The sequence below is a fragment of the Mirounga leonina genome, unplaced genomic scaffold (assembly GCF_011800145.1).
Source record: "Mirounga leonina isolate KUSES-001 unplaced genomic scaffold, KU_Mleo_1.0 Mir_172, whole genome shotgun sequence".
NCBI lineage: Eukaryota > Metazoa > Chordata > Mammalia > Carnivora > Phocidae > Mirounga > Mirounga leonina.
The window spans coordinates 380,440-406,622 of NW_023270442.1; the positions used below are offsets into that span (position 1 = coordinate 380,440).

The 26,183-nt window shown below is 35.2% G+C and overlaps 1 protein-coding gene across 1 annotated transcript in view; it reads right to left on the bottom strand.

The window, feature by feature from the left end:
• Window positions 1-26,183, bottom strand: part of TMPRSS15 (transmembrane serine protease 15) — a 113,511-nt gene that overhangs the window by 70,387 nt on the left and 16,941 nt on the right. The window contains exons 7-11 of the mRNA XM_035017512.1: window positions 19,567-19,698; window positions 12,980-13,088; window positions 8,081-8,187; window positions 5,354-5,494; window positions 4,252-4,401 (exon numbers count right to left, since the gene is read on the bottom strand). Of these exons, the coding sequence (XP_034873403.1) occupies window positions 4,252-4,401; window positions 5,354-5,494; window positions 8,081-8,187; window positions 12,980-13,088; window positions 19,567-19,698 (639 nt within the window). The remainder of the gene's footprint in view (window positions 1-4,251; window positions 4,402-5,353; window positions 5,495-8,080; window positions 8,188-12,979; window positions 13,089-19,566; window positions 19,699-26,183) is intronic.

Consider the following 26,183-nt stretch of genomic DNA (forward strand, 5'->3'; position numbering starts at 1 on the left):
TTCTTTCTTTCTTTTTCTTTCGTAAGCATAGTAACCAATTTAATGTTCAAAACATGCCTCTAAAGTCAGGTCCTATTATCATCAACCCACTTCCCGGATGAGGGACCTAAGGTGGAGAGAGAGAAGAGATAACTTGCAGTGCTGGTTTAAATCTAGCTGACTTCAGAGTCTCATTTTAATGGTCTTTGCTACTACACTGTGCTAACCCCTAAGCCTTAGAAACACTTATGATTTCATTGAGAAAGGCCAACAAAGAAATATTTTCTTTGGGCTGTCTAGCCCTCTTGTGACCCTTCCATTTCTGAAGTTTTCACATGTTACTGACCTCATTTTCTCTGAATGTTCTGAACAAACGAGCCAGTTCTGAGCACCCCAAGATGCTGCCCTGTATCATTGCAATCATCTCCACCGACTCCCTTTGCTTCTAGAAGGTACAGAGAAACTCTGAGCCTTGACAGTGCAGATTTAGGAGCCCGTTGCTCTACCAGGAGAGAGTTCTTTAGAAGGAGCCAAAAAGCTAAGGGGCTTAGATGTTCTTCCCTAAAGCAATGTTAATTCAAAGTTTATTCTGTTTCATTTAGACTTTTCTGTCATTTAAAGTGAAGGCAAAGAACAAAAAACCCCATTTAAAGTGAAGGCAAAGAACAAAAAACCCCTGCATGGATAAGAGGAACAGCAGGAGAGATTTAATTCTCTTCGATTTCAGAGGTAGGATGTTCTGACACATAAAAAAGCAGGTTGGAAGAAAAATGCCCCTGGGTGTGTGTGTGTGGTGGGGGGGGGAATGTCTGGTAGATTATGAAATCACTGGTATGAGAGTTGGAGAGAACCTATTAAATCCTATCATCCGTTCTCATTACACCACTGCCTCTGGTGGGCTCTGAACTGCTCTGACTTGTCTCATTTTAAATAACTCCAGCTACAGGACTTTCTCCTGAGACTCCATTTCCAACCCAACTATTTAAAACCTCCACCTGACATTCAACCTGTTTCACTTTGGTCATTTTCATCCTATTTCCCTAGTTATTTAATCTGCTGGCAAGCTGAAACCATTTTTTCTCCTGTAACGTACTTATATTCTTCAGATATCAGTGGAATTATTTTATCTCTTATTATGATGACATAAAAGTAGAAAAATTATCATTTGAACGTCAAAGATTTCAACTATATAAAAGGTATCTGTCATAGTCAATAGATATAAACGCTTTCTGTACTTTCCTCTAACTACTCTTGTCCAAGTGTGGTAAAGACTTTTTTTTTTATTACAATAAAGACAAAAATATGGTCAAATTATTTGACTGTTTTAGGCCAGGCTTCTTCAGAGAGCTGGGGTGATTATCACTTTGGGGTTAGTCTTTAGCTGTGCAGATTACTAATTTACCCATAGAGGATCAGGCTCTGGGAAGTCACTTGTTCAAAGAAGATTAACTACGTATGGTAGTATGCATGTCATTATTTTCAATACTGAACATGTATGGTGTAATGGGATTGGCCATTTACACAGAACACATTTTTGTTCATAGCTCTACACTGCTAACTAATTAAGCAGAATCCTGTTGTCTTTCCTTTCAGATTATTTCCAGAATCTGACCTCAGTGCATCTGCTCCCACTGATTTGAAAGTCCTGTGGCCTCTTCTCTGGGTGGGGTGATAACTCTCCACTGGTCTCCCTGACAACGTTCCTGCCTTTCCATAAACTATTCTAGCAGCCAGTGTGAATCCTATCACTTCTATGCTCAAGAACCTCCAATAGCTCTTCATTTCACCAAGGAAAAAGCCAAAGCCATAGAAGAGCCATTATTATCTGCACTCTACCGGCCCTGTTTATTCCATGTCAGCCATATTGGCCTCTTGGCTTTTCTTCAAATGGGTCAGGCATGCTCCCTTTAAAGTCTTTGTTCTGCATGTTCCCTCTGTGTAGAATAATCTATGTGGCTGATTCCTTCAATTCTGTAAAGTTTTGATTTAAATGTCACCTTTCAATGGGACCTCATCCGATCATCCTGTTTTAATCTGGAACAGCACCTCAGCAGACTTGCCTTCACCATTGTCCTTACCTAGCTCTATATATTTTCTCAGAGCACTCATTCACTTTTAGCATATCCACAAATTGTAATTACTTGTCATACACATTGCTTAGTTTCTAGTTTTAAGTTTCTTTTTTTCCCCCCTAGAATATATGTTCCATGATTGCAGAAAATCTGGTTTATTTTTGTTCAAAGATAATATTTTGAGTCCCTTGAATAGGTATTGGGGCTCAAAAAACAAACAAACTTCTTGAATAAAGGAGTAGAAGAATTAATCAACTGAGGCTTTTATTGATGACTGTGGAAATAGATTAAAAATAGATCACAAGTAGTCACTTTTTATTAAGCAATGTTTTGATCAAGTTGAAGTAGTGTGATGAACCAAATTTTGTTATTCCAGGTAGACCACTGTCTAAAGGAACAGGATTAGTCAGATACATTTTTGCCCTGGAAAAGTGAATTCTTTGATGTCCTCTTACCAGATGTCATTCACAACTGACATTAAATCAGCTATTTACTTTTCAGGTTATAAAAATGAGAGTATTGATCTCTGTAACAAAAGTGGCCATTGATAATAAATTACAATGCACATGTGCTCAGGTTATTTTTATGTTACAAACAATTTCACGCAGTCAATAATTCACTCAATCAGGAATTGCTTATTGAGTCAAAGTTGTAGATACTCATTCATTAAATTTAAAAATAATTTTACGTGTTAATTAGATTCAGATACTGAGACTGCACTAGGAATTCAAAGATGAAGCTTCTTGTTTCTGAAAAGAAGTAACTAAGAAAATATAATACCATGTGGCAGGAAAAATAAAAGAAGTGTTTATAATGTTTAATGGAAAGGAAAATTTCAACTCAGAACTTCTAGACAGATTTTATGGAAGTGGTGATATGAGATCTGTGTTCTCAATGCCTAGAGCCATGTCTGGTTAAAGGAAGATTGCAATGCATTTTTTTGAATTGAACCATATTTTCACCAGTAACCTTTTGACAAGTCATATTGTAGGATGGATTTTGCCTAAGAAAATTATCTAAATGCAGAAATTTCTATTCTGTCCTTTTTGTCATTTTCCTTACTTTACAAGATCCACATTACTTCTAGATTTGGAAACTCCCTGTTCAGTGATTAATTTGGAATTATAAATACATGCTTCCAGGATTTTCATGGGTGGTCTTCCCACTATGATTTCCTTATCTCCTGATAATTCCCCATGATTTCTGTTCTTTTCCATCAACTATTATTGCTTCCAATGTTATTTTCTTACCTGAAATCTAATTCTAATATTCACACAAAAAGTTATTTACAAATTACAATCCTTCCCTCAGGACCATGCCTTAGAATCAGCTCATCCACAGTCCTTTTGGTATGGACGGATGGCTGTGTCTCCACAATTTATATGTTGAAACTCTAATCCCATATGATGATGTTTGGAGGTAGGGTGTTTGGGAGATAATTAGTGACCTTATGAGAAGATATAAGAGAGAGTGCTGACTCTCTGTCTCTCTCCCTCTGTTGTGTGAGGATACAGTGAGAAGACATGGGTCCATGATGAGCTCTCACCAGAATCTGACCATGCTGGCACCCTGACCACAGACTTCCAGTCCCCAAAACTATGAGAAATAAATTATTGTTTAAACGAAGCAGCCTGTGGTATTCCGTCATAGTGGCTTAAACAGACTAAGTCAGCTCCTCAGAAGAAGAAAATCTATCTCTAGATCTTTATTCCAAGATAGCATGATCTTGTATATTGAGAATTCTAAGATAGTCTTTAAAAACTATTGGCGTTAATAAACAAGTTCAGCAAAGTTTCAGGGTTCAAGACCAATATACCAAAATCAATTGTATTTCTCTACACCAACAATAAATAATTGGAAAATGAAATTAAGGCAAAGTAGACCATAGTTCAGAAAAGCTAATTGCCTCCTACAAGTCCAATTAATAAATAATAAGTGGCAAATCTAGGATGACAACCCAAGTCTTCTCATCTGTAATGGCCCCTGTGAACTTTTTAATGTTTCATGAATATATAAGGTAAAAAAATATGTTTTTTTAAATACAAACTCTTACTTGCCTATTTGATTAGCATTTTCATTTAAAAGTACTTATTAGCCATGATTATTTTTAAAAAGAAAATCTGAAAAAACTGTTTTGAATTAAACAACAGACAACACATACCATTTTCCTTTTGATTTTTGAATTAAATGTGAATTATACCTGAATCATTGCCGAAAGTATGGTCAAAATTTGGGCCGGTAAAAGGAGGAAAGGTGTTTCCCTGAATCCTTTCCCATTCATTATCATCATTTAGATCCTGGACCCAGAAACAAAAGCCATCTTCAAAATTACAGTTAATTTTCTCATAATCTGTGAATTAAAAAAAAGAAAACACTTCAAATTTATTCCACACTGTGACTAATTGTAATCAATTGCATGAAAATAATCTAGTCTTATACTGTCTTATACACTTATTTTTTTACTTTAATTTTATTTAAATTCAATTAATTAACATATAGTGTATTATTAGTTTCAGAGGTAGAATTTAGTGATTTATCAGTTGCATATAACACCCATTGCTCATTCCATTAAGTGTCTTCCTTAATGCCCATTCACACAGTTACCCCATCCCCCCACCCATCTCCCCTCCGGCAACCCTCAGTTTGTTTTCTACGGTTAGAAGTCTCTTCTGATTTGTCTCCCTCTCTGATTTCATCTTGTTTTATTTTTCTCTCCCTTCCCCTATGCTCCTTTATACACTTATAACTGTCAGGCACACAATCTTTTTTTATTCATCATAATTTTGTTTCATTCCATTTAGTTAAAAAAAAAAACCCAGCTTTTTGTTGTCAACTGTCTTAAATTAACATTCTTCCTATATCCAAGTAGGGCTTTAGCAAAGACAAGCTTCTTATTCTTATTGTTCTTTAAGTTTTACATCTTACCTCTCTTTGTTTACCCACATAAACTTTGTCTCCTATTTTTCTCTCCTCTTTTTACTAAATTTAATACTTGGGTCAAAATTAGGTTGATATGGAATATTCTCAGAATTAGTTTTATGCATATACATATATATGAAACTTTGTAATTTTTGTCAAATTGGTTATTTGATTCTTTTGAAGAATATGAACTATTTTCTAATTTCCCAATTTCTCCAAGTATCAAGTAGAGAGAGCTATACATAAGAGATACTCATAAAGAACTTTCATAATGAGACAAATTATGACCTTGTTCTAAAATTTTAGGTTCTGCTACTTTTAAAGTTCCATTACAATATTGAAGCATCTGAAGATTCAAAGCCTAAAGAATAAACAGTACTTACTATTAAGCTCTGTGCTGTTAAATGCAGTGTATGTTGCATTAAATCCAATATAATCATTTTCATCAGATTCTATAAGAAAGGTGGCAGTAACTTGGTTGGAAAAGATCCTAATTGTGCCAGGATTGGTTTCCCAGAGAGAAGCTACAAAAAAAAAAAAAAAAAAAAAAAAAAAAGAATGACTATTATATGTATATATCTATCTGTTTATTCATCTATTGATTGATCCATCCTCTGTCCATCCATCAATTTGTTTTATCAACTGATCTATCAATCTATCTTATACCATTCAGTTAACTAAAAGCATTAGTTATGACTGATTTTTATAATTGAAATGCCTCTCCTCCTAAGCATTAGAAAACCTCAAATTATTATGCATATTTGTGGTTTGAAAAAGCTCTATTTTTATTTTTAATTATTAGCCACACAACACTATATAGACATATAAAAAGAAAAGATGTATTCCTTTATTGAGGCAGTTCCTCTAAGAAACACACAAGCTAAGCAGTTATAAAACTAAAAATTTGGCTCTATCAGGTATTTCTCATGCCATACTAATAATGGTTAAAACTTGGGCTGCAATAATAGAAGCAAGAGTATTTCTTTGCCTGTCTACCCATATAACTGTAGGACTTCAAAAGAATACTAGGTGAGTGAAAGATTTTTTCCTACGGAACTTTATATTGATTTTATAATTTTTTCTGTCCTGACTCTAAGCCAAATTAGGGATATCTTCCCAGATTTTTTATTCTCAAGGGTTTAAATACACTCTCATAGATTTTGTTTATTTGGATATTTAATTTCTTTATTGATTTTTTATGATAGTTATTTGTGCTTTATTCATATCACTATGCCTGGTGATGCTAAGATTTACTTATGAATTACTGAAAATCTAAGCACATGAAAATAAGTGAGAATAGCATTTAGGCAAATCATGGTATTCAAGGAGTAAAAGAATATGAGGGTAACTTACACCTATCACTTTTGGTAGTTAGCCTCTGTGAATTTTGCTTTCATCATCTATAGAAGTAAAAATTATAAAACACTTACATAATATGGTTTTGGGGAACTTTTATTGAGCTAACTTAAAGTGCTTAGAATACTATTTTGCACATTGCAAGTCATTAGTGTATGCTAAAATTTATTATTAATATCACATTAGCCCTTGGAGAAATTTATATGACTTGGCTTATTTGTTTATTAATGTAAATATTTATGTTGATTATAATTTTAAGGAACTGGATTTATCAACCACAGAAATAAGCAGATTATCAAATGGCTGGCCCATTTATTTTAGCCAAATGTGACTTACTTGATTTCATCTGTTTTATGTATATTCACTATTATATTTGTACTAGGGGCTTTTCTAACACAATGAGTAATTGCATTGTGTTTGAAGTCAGAGAGTCTTTTTTTTTTTTAAGATTTTATTTATTTATTTGAGAGAGGGAATATGAGAGAGAGAGAGCATAAGCGGTGGGGGAGAGGGAGAGGGAGATGCAGACTCCCCACTGAGCAAAGAGACCGATGTGGGACTCGATCCCAGGATCCTGGGATCATGACCTGAGCCAAAGGCAGTCACTCAACCGACTGAGCCTCCCAGGTGCCCCGAAGTCAGAGAATCTTAAGTCTGATTTCTGCCTCCAACACTAACTAGCTCTATGGACTTGTAGTCATTTAACCTCTTAGGCCTCATTTCCTTCTCCTGTAATGCATACTTTGCAGGTTTATTGAAAATATAGAATAAGAATATCCACACACAACACCCAGTATAGTGAATGTTACATTAATAGCACCCAATACAAAGTATACATCATATGCTTAACTATTTCTCAAACTGTTTAATCAAAAACACTTATTAGATAGGATTCACTTTTCATTATCACAAGTGCAATTTGAAAGCCAAAATAGTTGAAATAAATGCAGCTTGAAAAATAGGTGTCACTTGTAACCTCATGTCAGCTCTACACTTGACTCTCCCTCCAAAGTGTGAGGAAAACTAGTTATTCCCTGGACTCCATTTTTATATCCTCTTCTTCATCCTTATTTTATTTCCTCTTGGAATTTCACTCTTAATTTGTTGGCTATCATGAATAGGTAGGTCTATGCATTTTGAGACCAGACAGAATAAAGCGGAGTGAGCCCATGTATATTAATTCATTCCCCGCTTTCTTTTCAGCTTCTAAGGGTGTCCACATACGTACGGACAGATGGTTATATAAGAGCAATACCACCTACAGCTACCATTTACTGATCTTACATCCTGGGCTAGTCATTGTTTCACCCACTTTACTCGAAATAGCCCTGCGAGAGACTGAGAAGTCAAGTGCATATTGAAAATAGGAAGATATTCTGTGAGTTGCAATGCTAGAGAGAATGAGAACAATGGTTTTCAGGATTTGTCTGAATTTTGCTTTATGGGGAGTAACAGTTAAAGAAAGCATAGTAACCAAAGACATAATTATATTTCTTTGGAAAATTCCACATGATTTTAAAAACCTAAAGTAGAGAAGGATCATGTGAAATCATAACCATTTTATTACTAAGAAGATTGATCACATAGGGCACTAAATTGTTAATTTTTATAATGAGAACCAGTTTTGCTTTTTCCTGTCATTAACATAAAGTTCAAGTCCACATTCAGCTTAAAATCAAAGTGAAAACACATTACTTCAGAGTTTACCACATATTTTCATTTTGATAATGGATTATTTATTTGTTTTAACTTACCTCTTAACATCTTGCTTGTACCCACACCTTCATAAATATTTAATACATCTGTATAATATGTATTAAAATAATCGAAGCTCAGTTTAATGGAGAGTCCTTGATTTACACTAAATTAAAGCAAAAAATAGATTACTACCCTCTTAATAGGTTGTTACAACTCTTTATGCATTCTAAAATTTGAATGTATTTTCTAATTATGATTTAAAAAAAGACATGACATACGATTGACACTCAGTGAATTTTTGAGTATATGATACAGAACTGTTAACTATAAGCACAATGTTACACAGCAGATCTCTAGAACTTTTTCAACTTGCATGACTGAAACACTCTTCCCATGCAACAGTAACTCTCCATTTCACCCTCTCCTTGTCCCTGGAAACCACCATTCTACTCTCTGTCTCTATGAGTTTGAATACTTTAGATGCTTCATATAAACGGAATCCTGCGGTGTCTGTCCTTCTGTGAAAAGCTTATTTCACTTAGCATGATGTCCTCAAAGTTCACCCATGTTGTTGCATATGACAGGATTTCCTTCTTTTAACGGCTGAATAATATTCCATTGTATTTATGTACCACATTTTCTTTATCCATTCATTGGTCAATGGACATTTAGGTTGTTTCCACCTCTTGGCTATTGTGAATAATGCTGTGATGGGAGTGAATATGGGAGTGTGAATATCTCGTAGAGATTCTGATTTCAACTCTTTTGGATAAATACACAGAAACGGGGATTGCTGGATTATATAGTAGTTCCATTTAAAAATTTTGAGGAATCCCTATAGTCCATATTCCACTATTCCATAGTGACCACACCATTTTACATTCCATTAGTGGTATACAGGGTTCCATTTTCTCCATTTCTCCACATCCTCACCAATAGTGATCATTTTCTGTTTTTTCATAATGGCCATTGAGACTTCAATTTGCCTGTCCTTGATGATTATTGATGCTGAGCAACTTTGCAAGTGCCTGTTCACCATTTGTATGCCTTGTTTGGAGAAATATCTACTTGAGATTTTTGCCCATTTTTTAACTGGGTTCTTTGTTCTTTTGCTATGCAGTTGTAAGAGTTGCTTATGTATTTTGGATATTAACCCTTTATCAGGTATAGGGCTTGCAAATATTTTCTTCCATTTCATGGGTTGCCTTTTCACTCTACTGATTGTTTCCTTTTCAGTATAGAAGGTTTTTTAAGGTGATGTAATGCCACTTGTCTACTTTTGCTTTAGCTGCCTGTGCTTTTAGTGTTGTTGAAGACCAATGTTATGAAGATTTCTCCCTATTTTTTTTTCTTTCTGTAGGTGCAGTATGATTGTGTGGTACCTGTTTGATGTGGGTGTGGTGGATTTGTGGTGTGTGTTAATTGTGTGTGTGTTGTTTATGTGTGGGGTGAATATGGTGTTTGTGTTATGTGAGTGTTGTGTGTGTGTGTGTGTGTGTGAGTCTTTGGAAGGGACTGTTTCTTAATTTCTTTTTTTGGATTGTTCATTGTTAGTGTATGGAAACACAACTGATTTTTTACAAGGATTTTTGTATTCTGTAACTTTGTTGAATTTTTTTATTAGTTGTGTGTTTGTGTGTGTGTATGTGTGTGTATTTTGATGATTTTCTACATATAAGATCTTGTCATCTATGGACATATGATGGTAGCCATTTATACAGATCCTGCCTCTGTTAGGTCAGTTCAGGGATGGGCGAGTGAGCCTGCTGGTGAGACCTCTAGGGACTCCAGCATCAAAGCTTAAGGAGACAGAGGAAGAAGAAATGAAGCAAACTTCAGGGGTGATTTCTGTTTTTTAAATTGAAGTTTTGGTGTCTTTAGGCAGGAATATAGTGAGTTTTTCTTCACGTTATATTTTTAAGCTATGAAACCAAAAGATACAAGAGAAGCTCCTTAGGAACTTTTGTTTTCAGGATTCTTTTACTTTTTTAAAATATGAAGTTGAAGGTAGAAGAGAGAAACCGGTGCATATTATTTTCTATTTCTTCTGATTCAGAAAAGCCAACTTATCTGCAATAAAAATGTGGTCTTTTATAAATGTTAAGACTAATTAGAAAATACAGTATCTGTTTTTTATAATATTAGACATGGTATTCTTATGATTTTTTGAAGGGAATGAATATTTTTCTAAATATAATTTATGCATTTTGCATTTTTATATCAATAGTAATCTCTTTTAGAGTCCACTTTTTTGATATATGAATATGGCGCTAAGCCCTTTACATTCACTACTACATTTAATGGTGAATTTGGCTGCTGAATTTAGAGATCTTGAACTCTATGACTGTAGAAATTTTGGGTCAAAGAGATTTAGTGATTTGCCTGAGATCACACATTTTGAATCTGTAGAGAGCAGATTTGAACTCATACAGACTGTCTCCAGTGCTCAGATTCTTAATATTTGACACTCTGCTAAATGTAGTTTTAATATAATTCCAAGGATGGGCTGGTCTAGCCCAAAATATAGTTTAATTGCATTTTAGGCATTTCTCTACTATTTAAATGGTCTTCAAATCTTGTAGGAAACATCATTGTCTTTACCCCCACTTTGATCACCATTAGGAGAAACAAACTATCAAGGACAATGCATCATTATTATAGTAATCAGTTTTGAGAAGAAAACATACTTAGGTTGTTTATATGATTAATTAAATCATAATTTCATCTTGAAGTACAATGTTTAGGGTAATATTTTGGATTCTTTGGGTTTTCAAAATCATTGTTGCACTAATGGATTTCTTCTTTTTCTTTTTTTTAAGATTTTATTTATTTGAGTGTGCATGAGGGAGCAGGAGCACGGGTGGAGGCAGAGGGGGAGTGAGAAGAAGACTCGCCACTGAGCGGGGAGTCTGATGCGGGGCTCAATCCCAGGACCCCAGGATCATGACCTGAGCTGAAGGCAGATGCTTAATCAACTGAGCCACCCAGGTGCCCCTAATGGTGGATTTCTTAAAAATATTTTTTAAATTAAGGATTAAAGAAGGAAGTAAAAAGAATAAAACCATACAAACCCTTAATTAACATAGTGTGATTATTACATAAATGATATTACTATTATGGCAGTCTGTTTTGTTCTGCTTATAAACGTTCCTGTAAATTTGACCGAGCTTTTTTAAGCAGTGGATTTAACAATTAAATTGTTTTATTTGGTATTAATAAAATTCCAAAGATTGTCATGAAGAAGTAATTTAGGATTCATGATCTTTCCATTTTCAGAGGAAGTAATTTAAGATTTTTCTAAAGCTTTCTGCTGACATTTTAAGTAAGGAATAGAATATTTTTCATTTTGCTTATGAACAATGCTAAGAACCATTTATAAATGCTTCTTTTAAAATTTGATGTGATTATATTGGAAACAATATCCCCCAAATTGGTTAATTCTTCACTTGACAAGTGAGCTGCCATTTTTAATACAAAAATCTTGTCTTAGGCACACACATGACCTGTTGTCTAGAGCATGAAAACAACTTACACATGGTTGAGCTCCAAAACAGAAATTATTTAAAGAGAATGGGACGTTCTTCTTTCTCTGAATAATGCCAAGTAAATGTGTTTGTAACAATCTTCCCTTCATATCCCATCTCGTCTCCGGGATATTTCTATGCAAGTAAACCGCACTGTGCATCTTTATGGGACCATTTCTATCATATGGTTGGAAAGAACTTTTTTGGCACTGACTTGTAACCTTCTTTAATCAGCTATTATGTTGATCCCCCTGGTTTTCCAGTGAGTCATCACAATGATTAGAACTATTATGCAGTAAGTTGGATTGGGAAACCATAATCCCATCCAGCTGTTAAGAGAAATGAACTAGGGGCGCCTGGGTGGCTCAGTTGGTTAAGCGACTGCCTTCGGCTCAGGTCATGATCCTGGAGTCCGGGGATCGAGTCCCGCATCGGGCTCCCTGCTCAGCAGGGAGTCTGCTTCTCCCTCTGACCCTCCCCCCTGTCATGCTCTATCTCATTCTCTCTCTCAAATAAATAAATAAAAAATCTTTAAAAAAAAAAAAGAAATGAACTAATTAGAATGTCATTTATCAAAGTGTAGTCCATAGAACACTTATTCTGCATGCTTTGTGGAGGAAAACAATCAGTGGCTTAAGATGATTTTTTTCGTTTTTTGAGATTTATATTGCTTGTTAACTTATTTGAAAGTGTGAGAAGTCCTGGACTTAAAAAAAAAAAAAGTTGTAATGAGTTTATTTCAGTGTTACTTTTATTTATTTGGGTATGAATTATTTTCCTTTGAAATATTGGGAAAGAACATTGGGTACTACTCCTGTGTGAAAAATGCTTAGATAAACATTAAGGTGGATCAGCCTTCAGCTTGATTATTTGGATCATCACAATGATTGAATTAGTGGATTGAATTAAGAGCTGAATTGAATTAAGATTGAAATACATAGTAACTGATCCCAGTGTTATTCAAGATCTAGCAAACAGGATGTGTATAGTGGGTGTCCCCTCTCTTAATCTGCCATGACTGAATCACATCAGAGGAGATTTTCCTACAGATGCTGACATTATGAGAAAGGAACTCTTCTGTGGCCAGGATGCAAGTGATGGGAATATTATATATTGCAATATACTGATATAAATGCTTGCTGTTCACCTTGGCAGCACTTAATCTGTGCCAATCATAGGGGGAAAAAAAGAACTGCTGCAGAGATCAATGATGGCCCTATTTATTAGACAGTATTATCCACAGCACAGAACACCTTTGTAAAGGTGAAGAATGAGAGAGAAGCTTCTTGGACAAGTTATCAGTTGGGAAGACTTTGCTTCATAGCTAGTGAAAATGATTGTTCAAAAATAGACTACTGAAGGTGGTAGGACGTACTGTATCTGAGAAAGACTTAATGACTTAAAAACAGGGAATAGAAGATGATATATTACCGTATAATCCACTGGCAAACAACACTCGATTTAGAAGGCTTTGGGTAATGAGCAGCCTGAAAGGACCCGGAAGATCCAGTCAACAAAAACCTTCCATCACAAGCTGTAGCTGTGAAAAAAGATGGGAATTCATGTTAGACAAAAACCAATCCTGGAAAATTTTTCTCATATGAAATGGGATTCAAATTGGCTAATGAACACTTCACAGAACATTCATGACTGAATCTGTATGAGGCCATTTTACAAAACTGAAATGATCAAATGCGAGTAGATCAGATCTCATGTTTAAAATCTAGTGTCTATTTTCAAATACGTGTACATAACCCACCATAGATTCCTTTAGAAAAGCATTCTATTTCTAAATACTCATACCTAAGCTGCATTTTTAGTATTTTTTCATATTTTTAAGGAAATAAATGTATTTGAATTATAAACTTCTAACTTAGACAAATAGCTACTAATTTTTTGGCCTTATTTTCCCCATTAAATTGGAGTCAGGGTAAATTTCAAATATGTGCCTTACATGCTATGTCCTTCTGAAGATGATCAGAATATGGCCAGGAAAATGATATGTGTGCTGCTGGTGGTCTGTGGGGAATTTTTTTTTTTTTTAAAGATTTTATTTATTTATTTGACAGAGAGAGACACAGCGAGAGAGGGAACACAAACAGGGGGAGTGGGAGAGGGAGAAGCAGGCTCCCCGCAGAGCAGGGAGCCCGATGCGGGACTCGATCCCAGGACCCTGGGATCATGACCTGAGCTGAAGGCAGTCGCTTAACCAACTGAGCCACCCAGACGCCCCCTGTGGTGAATTCTATCCACCCAATCTATTCCACCATCTTGTAAACTTCTTGCTTCTTTGGATGAATTTGCTAGCTCAGTATTTTCATTCAATATTCCTGAACATGTCTTTTACTTTTCATGATTCCTCATTTTCCTCTTTTAATTCTTGTAGCAAGTTTACTTCATATAGTTCTCTTTGATGTCATGTATAATCAGTTGTCTTTAACTTATATCTGAATAATTTCCAACTAGTTAAGAATCATACTGAGGGCATGAACCAGGATCCATGCCTCACCACGTTTTGTGTCCCCTTTACAGTTACTATGCATATTATGTGTCAAAAAAATAAAACCCATTTTATTTTCACAATCTTTAATTTTTCTTAGATTATTTTCTATATACTTAGTTACTTGATTCTGTTGACACCATATTCTAAAATAACTACTCCTAGACTGTGTCCTTTTCCTCTGGGCAGGTTGTTAATTCCTTATAGGCCAGAAGCATTGATGGAGGGTAGGGAGATTAAAGAAATTTGTTAAAATTAAATTGCTGCTCTTGGAATCTGAGAGCTAAAATAAGCTAATCCTAAATGGATGGATGGAAAATCCCATGTAACAGTATACAATATTTCTGTCAAGTTATAAAATACATGCTATTATATGACATCTAATGTTTTTTTTTTTTAATGTTTTATTTATTTATTCATGAGAGTCAGAGAGAGAGAGAGAGAGGCAGAAGCAGAGGGAGAAGCAGGCTCCCCACCCAGCAGGGAGCCCGATGCGGGACTCGATCCCAGGACCCTGGGATCATGACCTGAGCCGAAGGCAGACGCTTAACCATCTGAGCCACCCAGGCGCCCGACATCTAATGTTTTATAAGGACAAAAGAAAAAACTGAAAAAGTGAACAGCATATAGAAATTTTCATAAAACTCTCTTGTTTTTGGTTGGCTTTTTGCTAGTTTTGGTATTTTTTAAAAAGGATAAGAATTGACTTTGTGATTGTAAGACTGTAAGATTGTAAATTGTAAGACTTAAAGTCTATTTAAAAATAATGGCCTAGGAATTCACTACGTTGGATTATGACTTGATGCCTGATTCCCAGCAGAAGACAAAAAACAAAACAACCAATAAACAACAAAAACTGAGAACAGAAAAGATAATCCAAGATAAAAGGACTAAGCACTGAAAAATCCATCACAGATTTGGGAGAGGAAGTGGAGAGTATCAGGGCTTGTTGAGAGAACTGAATCTCTTTATGTGTAATACTTCCCCAAACAGATGAGGACAGTTGAGGAGAATCTGTATGATTTGAAGATAAACAGTAAAATATGTGATTTTTTTAATGCAGAATTAAGTAATATCCTAGTTGTAAAAGGAAATCTTTTTTTACCCTCAACTCTCTGCCCACCACAGACCATGCCCCAAGTAAATGGGACAATCAATCCCTTAGCTTCAATGACTGTAAAAGTAAAATTAGTGTCTGCTTATACTTTAGGTGGTATATGGAGCCTTTTAATCTGTTTGTGAAAAAAAACAAAACAAAACAAAAAAACACAGAAACAAAAAACATGGACTTCAAGATCACAGGCAGTGCAAGAAAGTCTCCTACTCTTGTAAATAGTTTGTATTTAATGAAGTAGAGCAATCAATCCTGCCAGTTATGTCTTAATATTAACTGCTAGCTTTGATGGTGTGTTTACTATGTGCCAGCTACTCTTCTGAAGTTATTATGGATGTATTAATATAATTGTCACAACAATCTTATAAAGTTATAGGTGGGGAAAGTGAGGCACAGAGGGGTTAAGTAACTAGCCAACGTTCTCCTAGCTTATTAGTGACAATTCAAACCAGACAGTCTTACTGCTGAGCATACAAGGCTATCCTGACCGATACCTCAATATATAGAGCTATCATGATGTTATCATCTATTCTATGAACTGAAAAGTGGGGGAGGGAGGAAGGCATGTGTGTGCAGAATTATAAATAAAAGAAGAAACAGGCAATTTTAAATAATTCCATCATTTTCATTGTTCTTAAAATTAGAATAGCTCACACTTGCAATAACATTCTACAACAACTAGGAGGAAGCAAAACTGATAGAGTAAAAAGGGCACAAAACAGGACTGGTTTAAGAATTTATAAAACCAATTTGTAAATCACGTAACATTTCAGTGATTCCTCCCTTCTTCACACCCATTCACTACATCTTTTGGGGGAAGTTTCAACAGGTCTGTGTTGTACAACAAGATTCATAGTTTTCCAAAAACCTGAGTTGTGTCCCTGGTGGCAGGATTGTTGTAGGTTTGTTATACCCTTTTTCAGACCCTTCAGGGCATGTCATTAGACTGCACTTTTAAAAATGGAGCCATGTGTACTGATCCTGGCCATTAAACTATTGTGGAAGTAATTGTGTTTATTTCCAGTGGTGATTTCTAAAAAGACCTTCTGTGACATTCTTCCCTTGTCTGTCAGTGGGTTGCAGCGCATCCAGGGGAGGACTGGGGACAGAGGAGACAGAGGGGACAGTGAAGGAACTGGCATCCTGAATACCTAGACAGAATGCATCCCCTTGCCCTCTTCCTTGGACCATGACATGATCAACAAACTGTTATTGTCTTAAATTGCTAAGATTGTTTATCATAGTATTTAGCCGATCCTAAAAAATAGGATCAATTTTTCCAGTTTATCAAGTTGCTGAGTTTTAGTGGGAATGGATAATCTGCACATCAAGTTCTGCTCTAAAGGGCCACTGGGGAATTCTTGCATGTGAGGATAAAAGTATTCTTAAGAAGAATATTCCTGAAGGCATTTAAAATAAAATTACAACAGTATTGAACTACTTATAATAGCGAAATTCAGAATGCCAAAATATTATTATTTCAAGATATAGGCTTGTTCTAGGGGCTTTCTCATACATTCTTTCATTTAATTTCAGGATATTTCTGGAGAACTGAATTTTATGCAAGACAATGAAGAGGGATAGCCTTTCAGAAGGACAGATCTAACCCAGCCATGGATAACTAGGATTACTGGGTGTTCAGGATTATAACTTTTTAGACTGCATAGTGCTTTACAGTGCAACATGAGAAAAAAATCCTGAAGGGGAGATAAACGAGCCTGTCAAATAATATCAGGTACTGAGCTCTCTGAAATGTTGCCTGTAATGGGAGGGGATTCCTAAAAGTTACGCTTTTAGAACCTACTGAGAGCTCCCTCTGCTGGCTGAATATTTACTAGTTGCGTGTTTGTTCAGGTACTTAAAATCTCCAGGATATATAAAACAAACATGATCTATGCCCATCCACCGAGGTCTATCGTGCACGTATATAGAGGCATGCAAATGATCTATGGAGACAGTTGACAACTTCCAAATAGGTCTGAACATTGGTCTAAAGGCTGTGAGTCAGCAGCTTTCCTTCTCACAGGTCAGCTAAAAAGTGAACTTTCCTGCTGATGCCATTCTAATCAGAAGAGAAAAACAATTTAAAGAAGCCTTGGTTCAGCTACAGTCAGCTATAAGTTGTGTAAAACCTAAATAACTAAAGACTAAAAAAGGGAGCTATGTGAGGAAGTCAACATTAGTGTGACTCTATTAATAACACTAGAATTAGAGCTCACAGCTGGAGAAGAGAGAGAGAGAAAACGCGCTCATGCACAAGGGTAGATTTCATACAGAAAAAATAATCTTATATTAATTTTTTTGTGAATGTAGATTAATGGACACAAGCTTTCATGTAGAAATGACATTACTAAAAGTTCAAGTTGGTGCTACGGCGAAGTGCACCGGGCTTTTGGGCTCACCATCTCTAATGATGAATGATGAATAAAACAGCTTACAGGCCAGAATCCTAGCTGGATAAAGACAGATTAATTGATTGATTTGTCCACATTTATTCCACAAAAGCTTTACATTTATTTTCCAAGATAAATACAATGCTAATTTTAGAATACAAATAATGAAGAGAACCAAGAAAAATGAAAAATGAGGATCTAGAGACTTAAGAAAGTTAGTGACATGGATGGTTAGTTGAGACTAAGATTCAATGAATACAAACCTCCATGATATTAAAAACTAAAAATGCAGTTTGATTGTGTCTTTAAAGCAAATTTAAAGAATCAATTCAGTTCTAATACTGAGAGGCTCATGCCATCAATCCATACTGACTCAGAAAAAGAATTCATATAACTTATATTAGGACAAACTGTCACACTTAACATGATACTTCTATGGTTATTTTTGGAAATGCACTGCTATTTGCTTTACCATGAACATTATTAACTCCATGACAGTAAAGACATTTTCTGATTATTCACCTCATCTTACATATTCCTCCCCACTTAAGTTTATCGATCATCGTTAAATAGGCATAGAGCTATGTGTCTAACTTTGGCATCCATTGTTCTTTTTGAAATATTAAGCAACATCACCCTTATTACCTCATGATGGCACACTTGTATCATATTCTCCCTGAAAAGGTTTTGGAAACTGCCTGAAAACCATAGCAAAAAAGAATGTTGCTTTCTTCTTCTTTGAGTAACTTAGTTATATAAAATAGATTAAAAAATATTCTGTAGCCTGCACTTTCTTCCAATATGCTCTGAGTGCACTTCAAAATATGTAGTTAAACTTTGAAGGTTTGAATTTTATCAAAGAACATTTGAATTGAGATTGCTTAGTAGAAGCCTCTTTCGTCAAGTTGTCTTTTTTTTACGTTGGTCCTGGAAAACAGGCCAACTGCCTGTCTTTTAAAGTAGGTACCAAGGGGTTAGGTAACTTTTCAAGCTTTGGTTGTTAGTGGAGCATTCATCTTCAATTAATATCAGGCAAGAAGAGCAAAGTGTAACAAATAATAGGAGAGCAAAGTGTAGCAAATTGTAACTACAACCTTTATACATTTCAGGAACTAATTGTGCTCATAGTCAATTTTGATCATGATCATAAACCACATCAAAAAATTATTCAATTCATGCTTTCTGCTTAATTCTTTAAGAACAAATTATAAGTTTAGAATTATTCAAATAGTTCTTCATCTTGCTTATCAATCTATATTTACAGTTATGTGATAATCTTTCATATATATGTTACCCAACTATAAAGTGAAGTAAGTCAAAGAGTAAATATGTTTAAATCACTTAGAGTCATGCTTGGCATAGAGCAAGTACTATTTAAGTGTGAAATAATAATAATAACAATAATTGATAAAAATAATAATGTTAACGCTTAAACAGATGCCAAAATTTACAAATAAAGCATGGATATTTTATTCCTGAGACAAGATCTTATTCATAACTGGTTTCTATTACTCACAGAACTACAACTCCAGCACAAAATTTGTCTATTTGTTGTTTCTATGTCAAAAGGCAAACAAAAGCAACAATCAAAATTAAGTGGTGGCAATTACTGAGTGAGGGGTCATTGAAATGGCAAAAAAAAAAAAGATTGATATTATGGTATAATGGTGAAAAACATGAAAGAGCTTTCAAATTCATAATAGTTTGGAGTAGTTTAATAAAGGATGAAAAACAATGACATTCTCTTCCCTCACTTATGACTGACATTAATCACAGCCTTCTTTTCAGGGGCATCAAATAGAATTCCACTAAATTAATGTTTAATATTGCATAATATAGTTCAGGAAAATATTAATATAATTATTTATTAGGTTCTGTATTAAATTATAATCGTGGGTATTGGGATATCTCATTCTCCAGTAGTTTCTGGTATCTCAGAAGGGTGTGTTTGTAAACAGTGAGGGAGGATGAAAAGGCAGTGGCGAGAGAAAATGTGGGGGGCATTACTTACCACAAGTATTATTGTCTTCATCAGAACCATCTGGACAGTTTAATTCTCCATCACAAAATAAATCAATTGCTACACACTTCAGAGCATCAGCACAAGAACTTGAACCAGGCGGGCATTCTATTGAGACATTTCCTTTAGAAAAAAAATTGATTTTATAAGTTTCTTACAGTGTAAATTTAATTTCCACCATATGTACACTGTTTGGATATTTATTATGTATTTTTTGTCATTTAGGTCTTTACTCACAAGCATATATTTCAATTTCCAATGTAAATGGTTATTTCATTTAATTAGTCATTTGTAAAAGTTTAGAATTTTAAATTTTGAAAAGAAGATATATATTTCTTCATCGATGTTAAATATGAATGTTTACTTTGTTGATTTAAACCTTGATAAATCAATACTACAGTTTAGACATTTAGCTCCTAATGTTTACACCTCCTAGAACTGTTTATATGTGTTTTTGGGGAAATATATTGGAATGTTTTTCGCATCATCTGCAGTATCTAGTAACCACTTCATTTACTTATAAACTTATTATTTGAAAATATGGGGGCTGAAGTCAAGGTTTGCATTCTGCAGAGCAAAATTTGTCAGCAAAAGCCATTTTATAACAGAATAAAAACTTAAAATTCCCAGTGCCTGGCTACATTGAGAGTGGAGAAACCCAGTTGCTATTTCCATTCAATATTTCTTTGCTTCTTAGGTCAGAGATTCTTAGTAGGAAAGATGCAGACATTCCCCTGGAGAATTCTATGCCACACTCTGACCAGAATCTGATCAACTTGCTCTTCTCAGCCTGTCTTGTCCTTCACCTGATCTTCTTCTACATGCCTACATTATAGAGATGCACCAAGAAACACATTTTACTTCTAGAAATTAACTTGGAAAATTTAAGTGTGAGTCTTAAAAATGGCATATTCTGCACTGCACTGCCATCTGCTGGGTTTTAAAAATACATTTGATTTTGAAATTTCTCCTTATGCTCCATGAAATTAATTGGGAAAATAAAAGTGCTTGTGTCAGTTAATCTACTAAGGTAATATCTAATTAGGAACGTTTATGGACAGGGTTGCTGGGCATATAGTCAACGAAATTAGATTTTTATAACTGGCTCTCATTAAAATGGATATAAACCATTGGGAAATACATGGATCACCTAATGTCTAAAATAGGACACGATAAAGATCCGAGTCATTCTTAAAGGACAGACCACTCCCATTTAAGATAATAAAAAAAGAGTGATAAAACTGGTATTCAATAAACCCAAAAGCATATTACAGCTGTTGATATATATGAGATACTTATCAAGAGTCCTTAATCATTGAATCCCTAATCCATTAAAGGCATAGTTGAAAGTATTCCATAAATGGTTGCTAAATAAATAACAAAAAGCATTATTCTAGAAAATCTATATCTAATTTAACAGCAGTTAATAGAATTCTAAGTACTCACCATTTAAAAGAAGAGATCTGGGGATATAGCTAGGAAGATGTATAATTTTGTCTGTCCTAACGCTTTTCATGGGAGCTGCGCTTCATGATGCTTCACCTGTTGTTGCCTACTGAACTCTACTGATTGAACCTCAAAAACCACACTAGCAAGTGGTACCCATTGGGATCTTTTGATTTCATTAATAATCATTCATTCACTCCACAAGTAGTTATTGTCTATTTATTTGTGTCAAACATTTTTAAGGAATGGAGATAAAAGGATGAGTAAGACAGAGCCTCTATTCTCATGAAGCTTGGAGTTTAGTGAAAGACTGGTTCATTAACTATTTTTTTTAAAGAAGTATAAAAAAGTTTTATGGGAACACCAAGAATTAGGCAATGAGTCTTCTTTTGAGGCAGAAATTGAAAACATCTTCATACAAACTAGGTTTTGAAGGATGCTTAGAAATGTACTAGGAAGAGACATGTATGCAATGCATACATGGTGATGTGACAAGACCACATCCACATACAGAAAACAGATGAGTATAACTAATCTGGATGGTAGGGATGTTTGTGAAGGCCATGGCAGGAAGGGAGTTTGGTGTCAAGTGTAGGAGACTTTTTTTTTTATTTTTGTAAAACATGAGAAATATTTTTTTCTGTAGGCGATGGCATTGAAAGTTTTTATCTATATGTGTGGTATGATCAGTCCATGTTTTGTTAAGGCAACTCTGGGACCAAGTGGAGAATCATGTAGAATAAGGAGACAAGCTAAGAAGCTGTTTTTATGGTCAGGGTGGAAGTGGATAAGGATTGGAACTCTGACTAGCTCTTATTAGTGGATAAGAGTTGGAACTTCGCACTAGTAGAGGAGGTGGGGCATGGACTCAGTGGCTATTTTACAAGTAGAATAGATGAGTTTTAGTGACTAGATGTGCCCCTGACCAAAGGGGGTGGAAAGGGGGAGGCTAAGAATGATACCTACACTTCTGGAGTGGCCAGTTGTATTATTGATGGTATTTAATCATGATGGTAATGTAAGAGGCACCTCTGGTGGGATTAGAAAATGACTCTAATTTAAAGTATTTTGATTTAAAGGTGGAAATATGAGGTACTCAAGTTTGGGTTGTACTCTATTTTTCCAGACTCTGTTTCCTGAACAGTTTTCAGCTGCCTTAGTCCATGAAGAAAGAGAAGTTCTTCATACTGAAACCAATATGGAAAATATAATTGTTACATTAGCACAGTACATCTGGGGATTTTATCAGATTGCATTTTTACCTTGTCTTCTGTCTTGCTTTCATCTCCTTACATACACATATATGATGATAATTTCCAACAAAACCATTCATTGAAACACTACCTGTTATAGAAATTAGCCAGATGCAGGTTTTTAAAAGTGACCTTCCACTCTTAAAACTAAAGTTCTTCAACTTGTGTATTATTTTCTGTGTCATTTCATTCCTTAATTCTTGCTCTGGTATTTCTCCTTCTCTAAGAAGTCTGTACTGTACTTCTCAATAGGGAATTTCTAGGAAAGGAGTTAAGTAATTGTATTTAAAAAAAAATGTGCACAGAAAGCGTAATAATTGGTTTTGTTTATCAGAAGCTGAACAAGTTGCCTGAATATTAATTATGTTATCTTGAGTGGGGAAAAAAGGTATGCATGTATTTTTATATCTGTGTGGTGGTTTATCTTTTTTTTTTTTTTTTTTAAAGATTTTATCTATTTGTTTGACAGAGAGAGACACAGGGAGAGAGGGAACACAGCAGGGGGAGTGGGAGATGGAGAAGCAGGCCTCCCGCTGAGCAGGGAGTCTGACGCAGGGCTCGATCCCAGGACCCTGGGATCATGACCTGAGCTGAAGGCAGATGCTTAACAACTGAGCCACCCAGGCGCCCCTGTGTGGTAGTTTATCTTCAGGATATAAATTCTTTGGCATTTTGTGAAAACCTACCAGGAAGTTACTATTATTTGGGATTCTGCAAATGGAAGGTTTTAATTATCCATTTATATTTGTACCATAAAGGATTCAGTATAAACTCAATGTGATTGCTCCAGAATGATCCAAAGTCACAGTTTTCGGTGATTTGTGGTGAGGAAGCTCCTATGCTTACTTTGTGCAGGCCCTGTGCTAGGCATTGGAGAGGATAAAAAGACAGAAATCCATTTTTTTTTCCTTTCCAAACAAGTCACAAAGAGCATTACCTACAAGATAATAATTTGCAAATCATGTTTTGGAAATCTTACATTTTTATTTTTCCTCTTATTCAAATGGAAATAAAAATGCTTCGTGGACAAAGCTGTTTGAGACACATTAAGCCCCAAATCCTTATAGCATATTAGCAGTGAAAGTGGGGTCTCAATCCACTTATGCCTGCCTTTAGAGACTAAGTTTAGGTCTCTACTCTATATTGGAAAAATAAGTATCGCCTTACAGAAATTCTTATCAACTTTGATATAGCTAATTTCATCTTTTTTTAGTTGGCTGGTCAATCCAAATGAAATTACAGTGGAAAGATATTTGAACAGTTCTGTCATGTGCATAGGGATGTTTTAAAGTAGAGGAGTGTGCTTAGCAATATACATGCTTTTCTCTCAAATGCAGAAAAAGAAAAATAAAGTTACAGTATATGTGGTGTTGGATAAAGTCCCTGTGTCTTAGTCCTTGGGCAATTCAACTGAAGAGTATAATTCTACCATAGCTTCTCTTGACCCAATTTCATGTTCTTTACTAAATCAGCCGATTCTTTTTCTTCAATCCCCAAGCCTCTCCATATAGTATTGGAACAAGATTGCATTTTGTATGAAATTGAGAAAGCCCACAATAGTGAAACTTTTGTTTTTCTGCAATCACTGCCGACATAGGAAGCCACAAAAGACTGGAACAAGCTATATTCTAGAAATCCTTCAAGCATTTGAACAATTGCCCAAAACAGCCCCTCTTGGCACTCTGTAGCAGCCAAGAAATCAATCAGTGTAATTCAACCCCGGTCTCCATCTCCCTCCTCGAGTGTTCCAAATGGGTTAATAAAACTTTACAGTAATTGGCAACAAAGGCAGTTGAACAATAGAACCTAATCCTCATGGACTTTGTACCCGCTATCATAGAAAAATTCTCTTTGGCAGAATTTATAATAGTACTAATGCCTGGTATATGATGCATGCATTTGTTGATTTTTCTCAAACTCTGTCTTCCAGGCATATAAAGATGAGAATAAACTTAACATCCCTGAGAGGCATATTCATAATAAATTACTGCTTGGAAACTGCGGTTTTCACGTTTAATTGCCTTGTTCCCCTCTATAAATCTATAGTATCTCGCTGTAGGAAAGGGAAAAATGGGAAGGATGCCTGGGACTCGTGGATCCAGTAAAAGAGGAAATATGAGATGTTTCCACTTCCTTACCTTATTATAATTCTTTGAGGATTGATTAAGGTAACTCAAGGCAGTCTCCAATAAAAAGAAAGCTTCAAAAATGGAGTGTTTTTGGTCAAACAAATGATCAGATTTAAATGAGCATCACCAAGTACAATTATCTTGTTTTAACCTTAGTTCCATTTTTGAAATATTTCTAAAAAAGGCATCCGACTGCCTTTTTTTTTTCTAAGTCAGAAGGGAGAAGGAAGAAGGAATCTAACTTTGTGTTAGTGATGAATTGAGAGAGTACAGTGGTCTCTCTATTATCTCTCTTTTAATTCTCATGATCGCTCTCTAAGATATGTAATTTAATCCAAAGTTAAAACAGACGAGGTAGCTTGCCAACACCACATATAGAGTAATCGGTGGAATTAGTTAATGATGGATTTGCCAATGCTTTTTCAATGATAGAGAATTGTATGTTGTTTTTTGGTCTTCAACTGACATATCAAATGCCTAAAGTGTGAAAGATAGGGCTAACTGTGTACTGATCCCATTCCTGTAGCTTACATGTAGGAAAGGAGATTTTTGTTTCATTTCCCATGAGAGCAAAGTATGGGTGAACTACCACTCTCATGCTCTTTGCCCCCCATTCACCATCTCCTTTGGCCAGAGGAAACTGGCATAAAGTTCAGCCACTTCTTACATTTTTAACAAGTTTGTCCTCAGGATAGTAAGGGAGAAACACTGACTTTTTAAGTCTAAGACTTTCTTGCTTTCACACTGATTTTTTTTCCCCTCTAAATCATTCCACATATTTTTCTTAGGACATTTTATACACTTAAGATGTCTTCAGTACTGTGGTTTGTATGAATCACTCGATGAATCAATAGACACATAGAAAACAGGCACTAATTTGGATATTTGTTGCTGACTTTCAAAGTTTGAGAATGATATTTCTCAAAATATGTTAAAATTACTTTTTCGGCTTATTTTTAGACTGGAGGAACTAGCCATTATCAATCCGAAAAGCACTTTTTTTGAAAGTATGTTCAAAGGTGGTTTTAAATGCTGTAAGTAATTTTTCCACATTGGAGAGGAGACTGTGTGATCAAGAACAGTTTTATTTTTCAGTATGCTGGATTGCTGTATGGGTTAACACCTGAACACAACTCCAGGTAGGCTTTATTGGTTCATAAAGGATTTTGATTAATGATTTACTTATCCCTTTGGTTTCAAACATCACGCCAACCATTTTATTCAAGAATTATTAAGTCTTACAGAGAAAGGCATTTATAGTTTTACAAATGTTCTTTCCTTGTATGCATATTACATTTGATATGGATTCTAATAACATAAAAATGGCAGCATTAATTTAGGAGCTGAAGATCTATACAATATTACCTTTATGGAGTTTATCTGAAAAGATGAGGGACACACCCAGGCCATTCAACATGAAGATTAAGTTAGGACCAGAAAAGGCAATTTAGTTGACAAGCAGATAGACAAAAGCACAGTAGACAATTAGTAGGAATCCAGAGAAATTGACACATCAAAGTTATGTTTTGGGACTTAGCACAGAGTAGCCACTTAATGAAAACTTGTTGAATGAATGAATTCAAGCCTATTTCGGTGCTGGTTTGCCTACTTATATCGTGAGAGAGCAAGCATTTCTACCTTGTATGCCAACCGAATAATCAAAGAAAAAAAAACCCGGGGCGCCTGGGTGGCTCAGTTGGTTAAGCGACTGCCTTCGGCTCAGGTCATGATCCTGGAGTCCCGGGATGGAGTCCCGCATCGGGCTCCCTGCTCGGCAGGG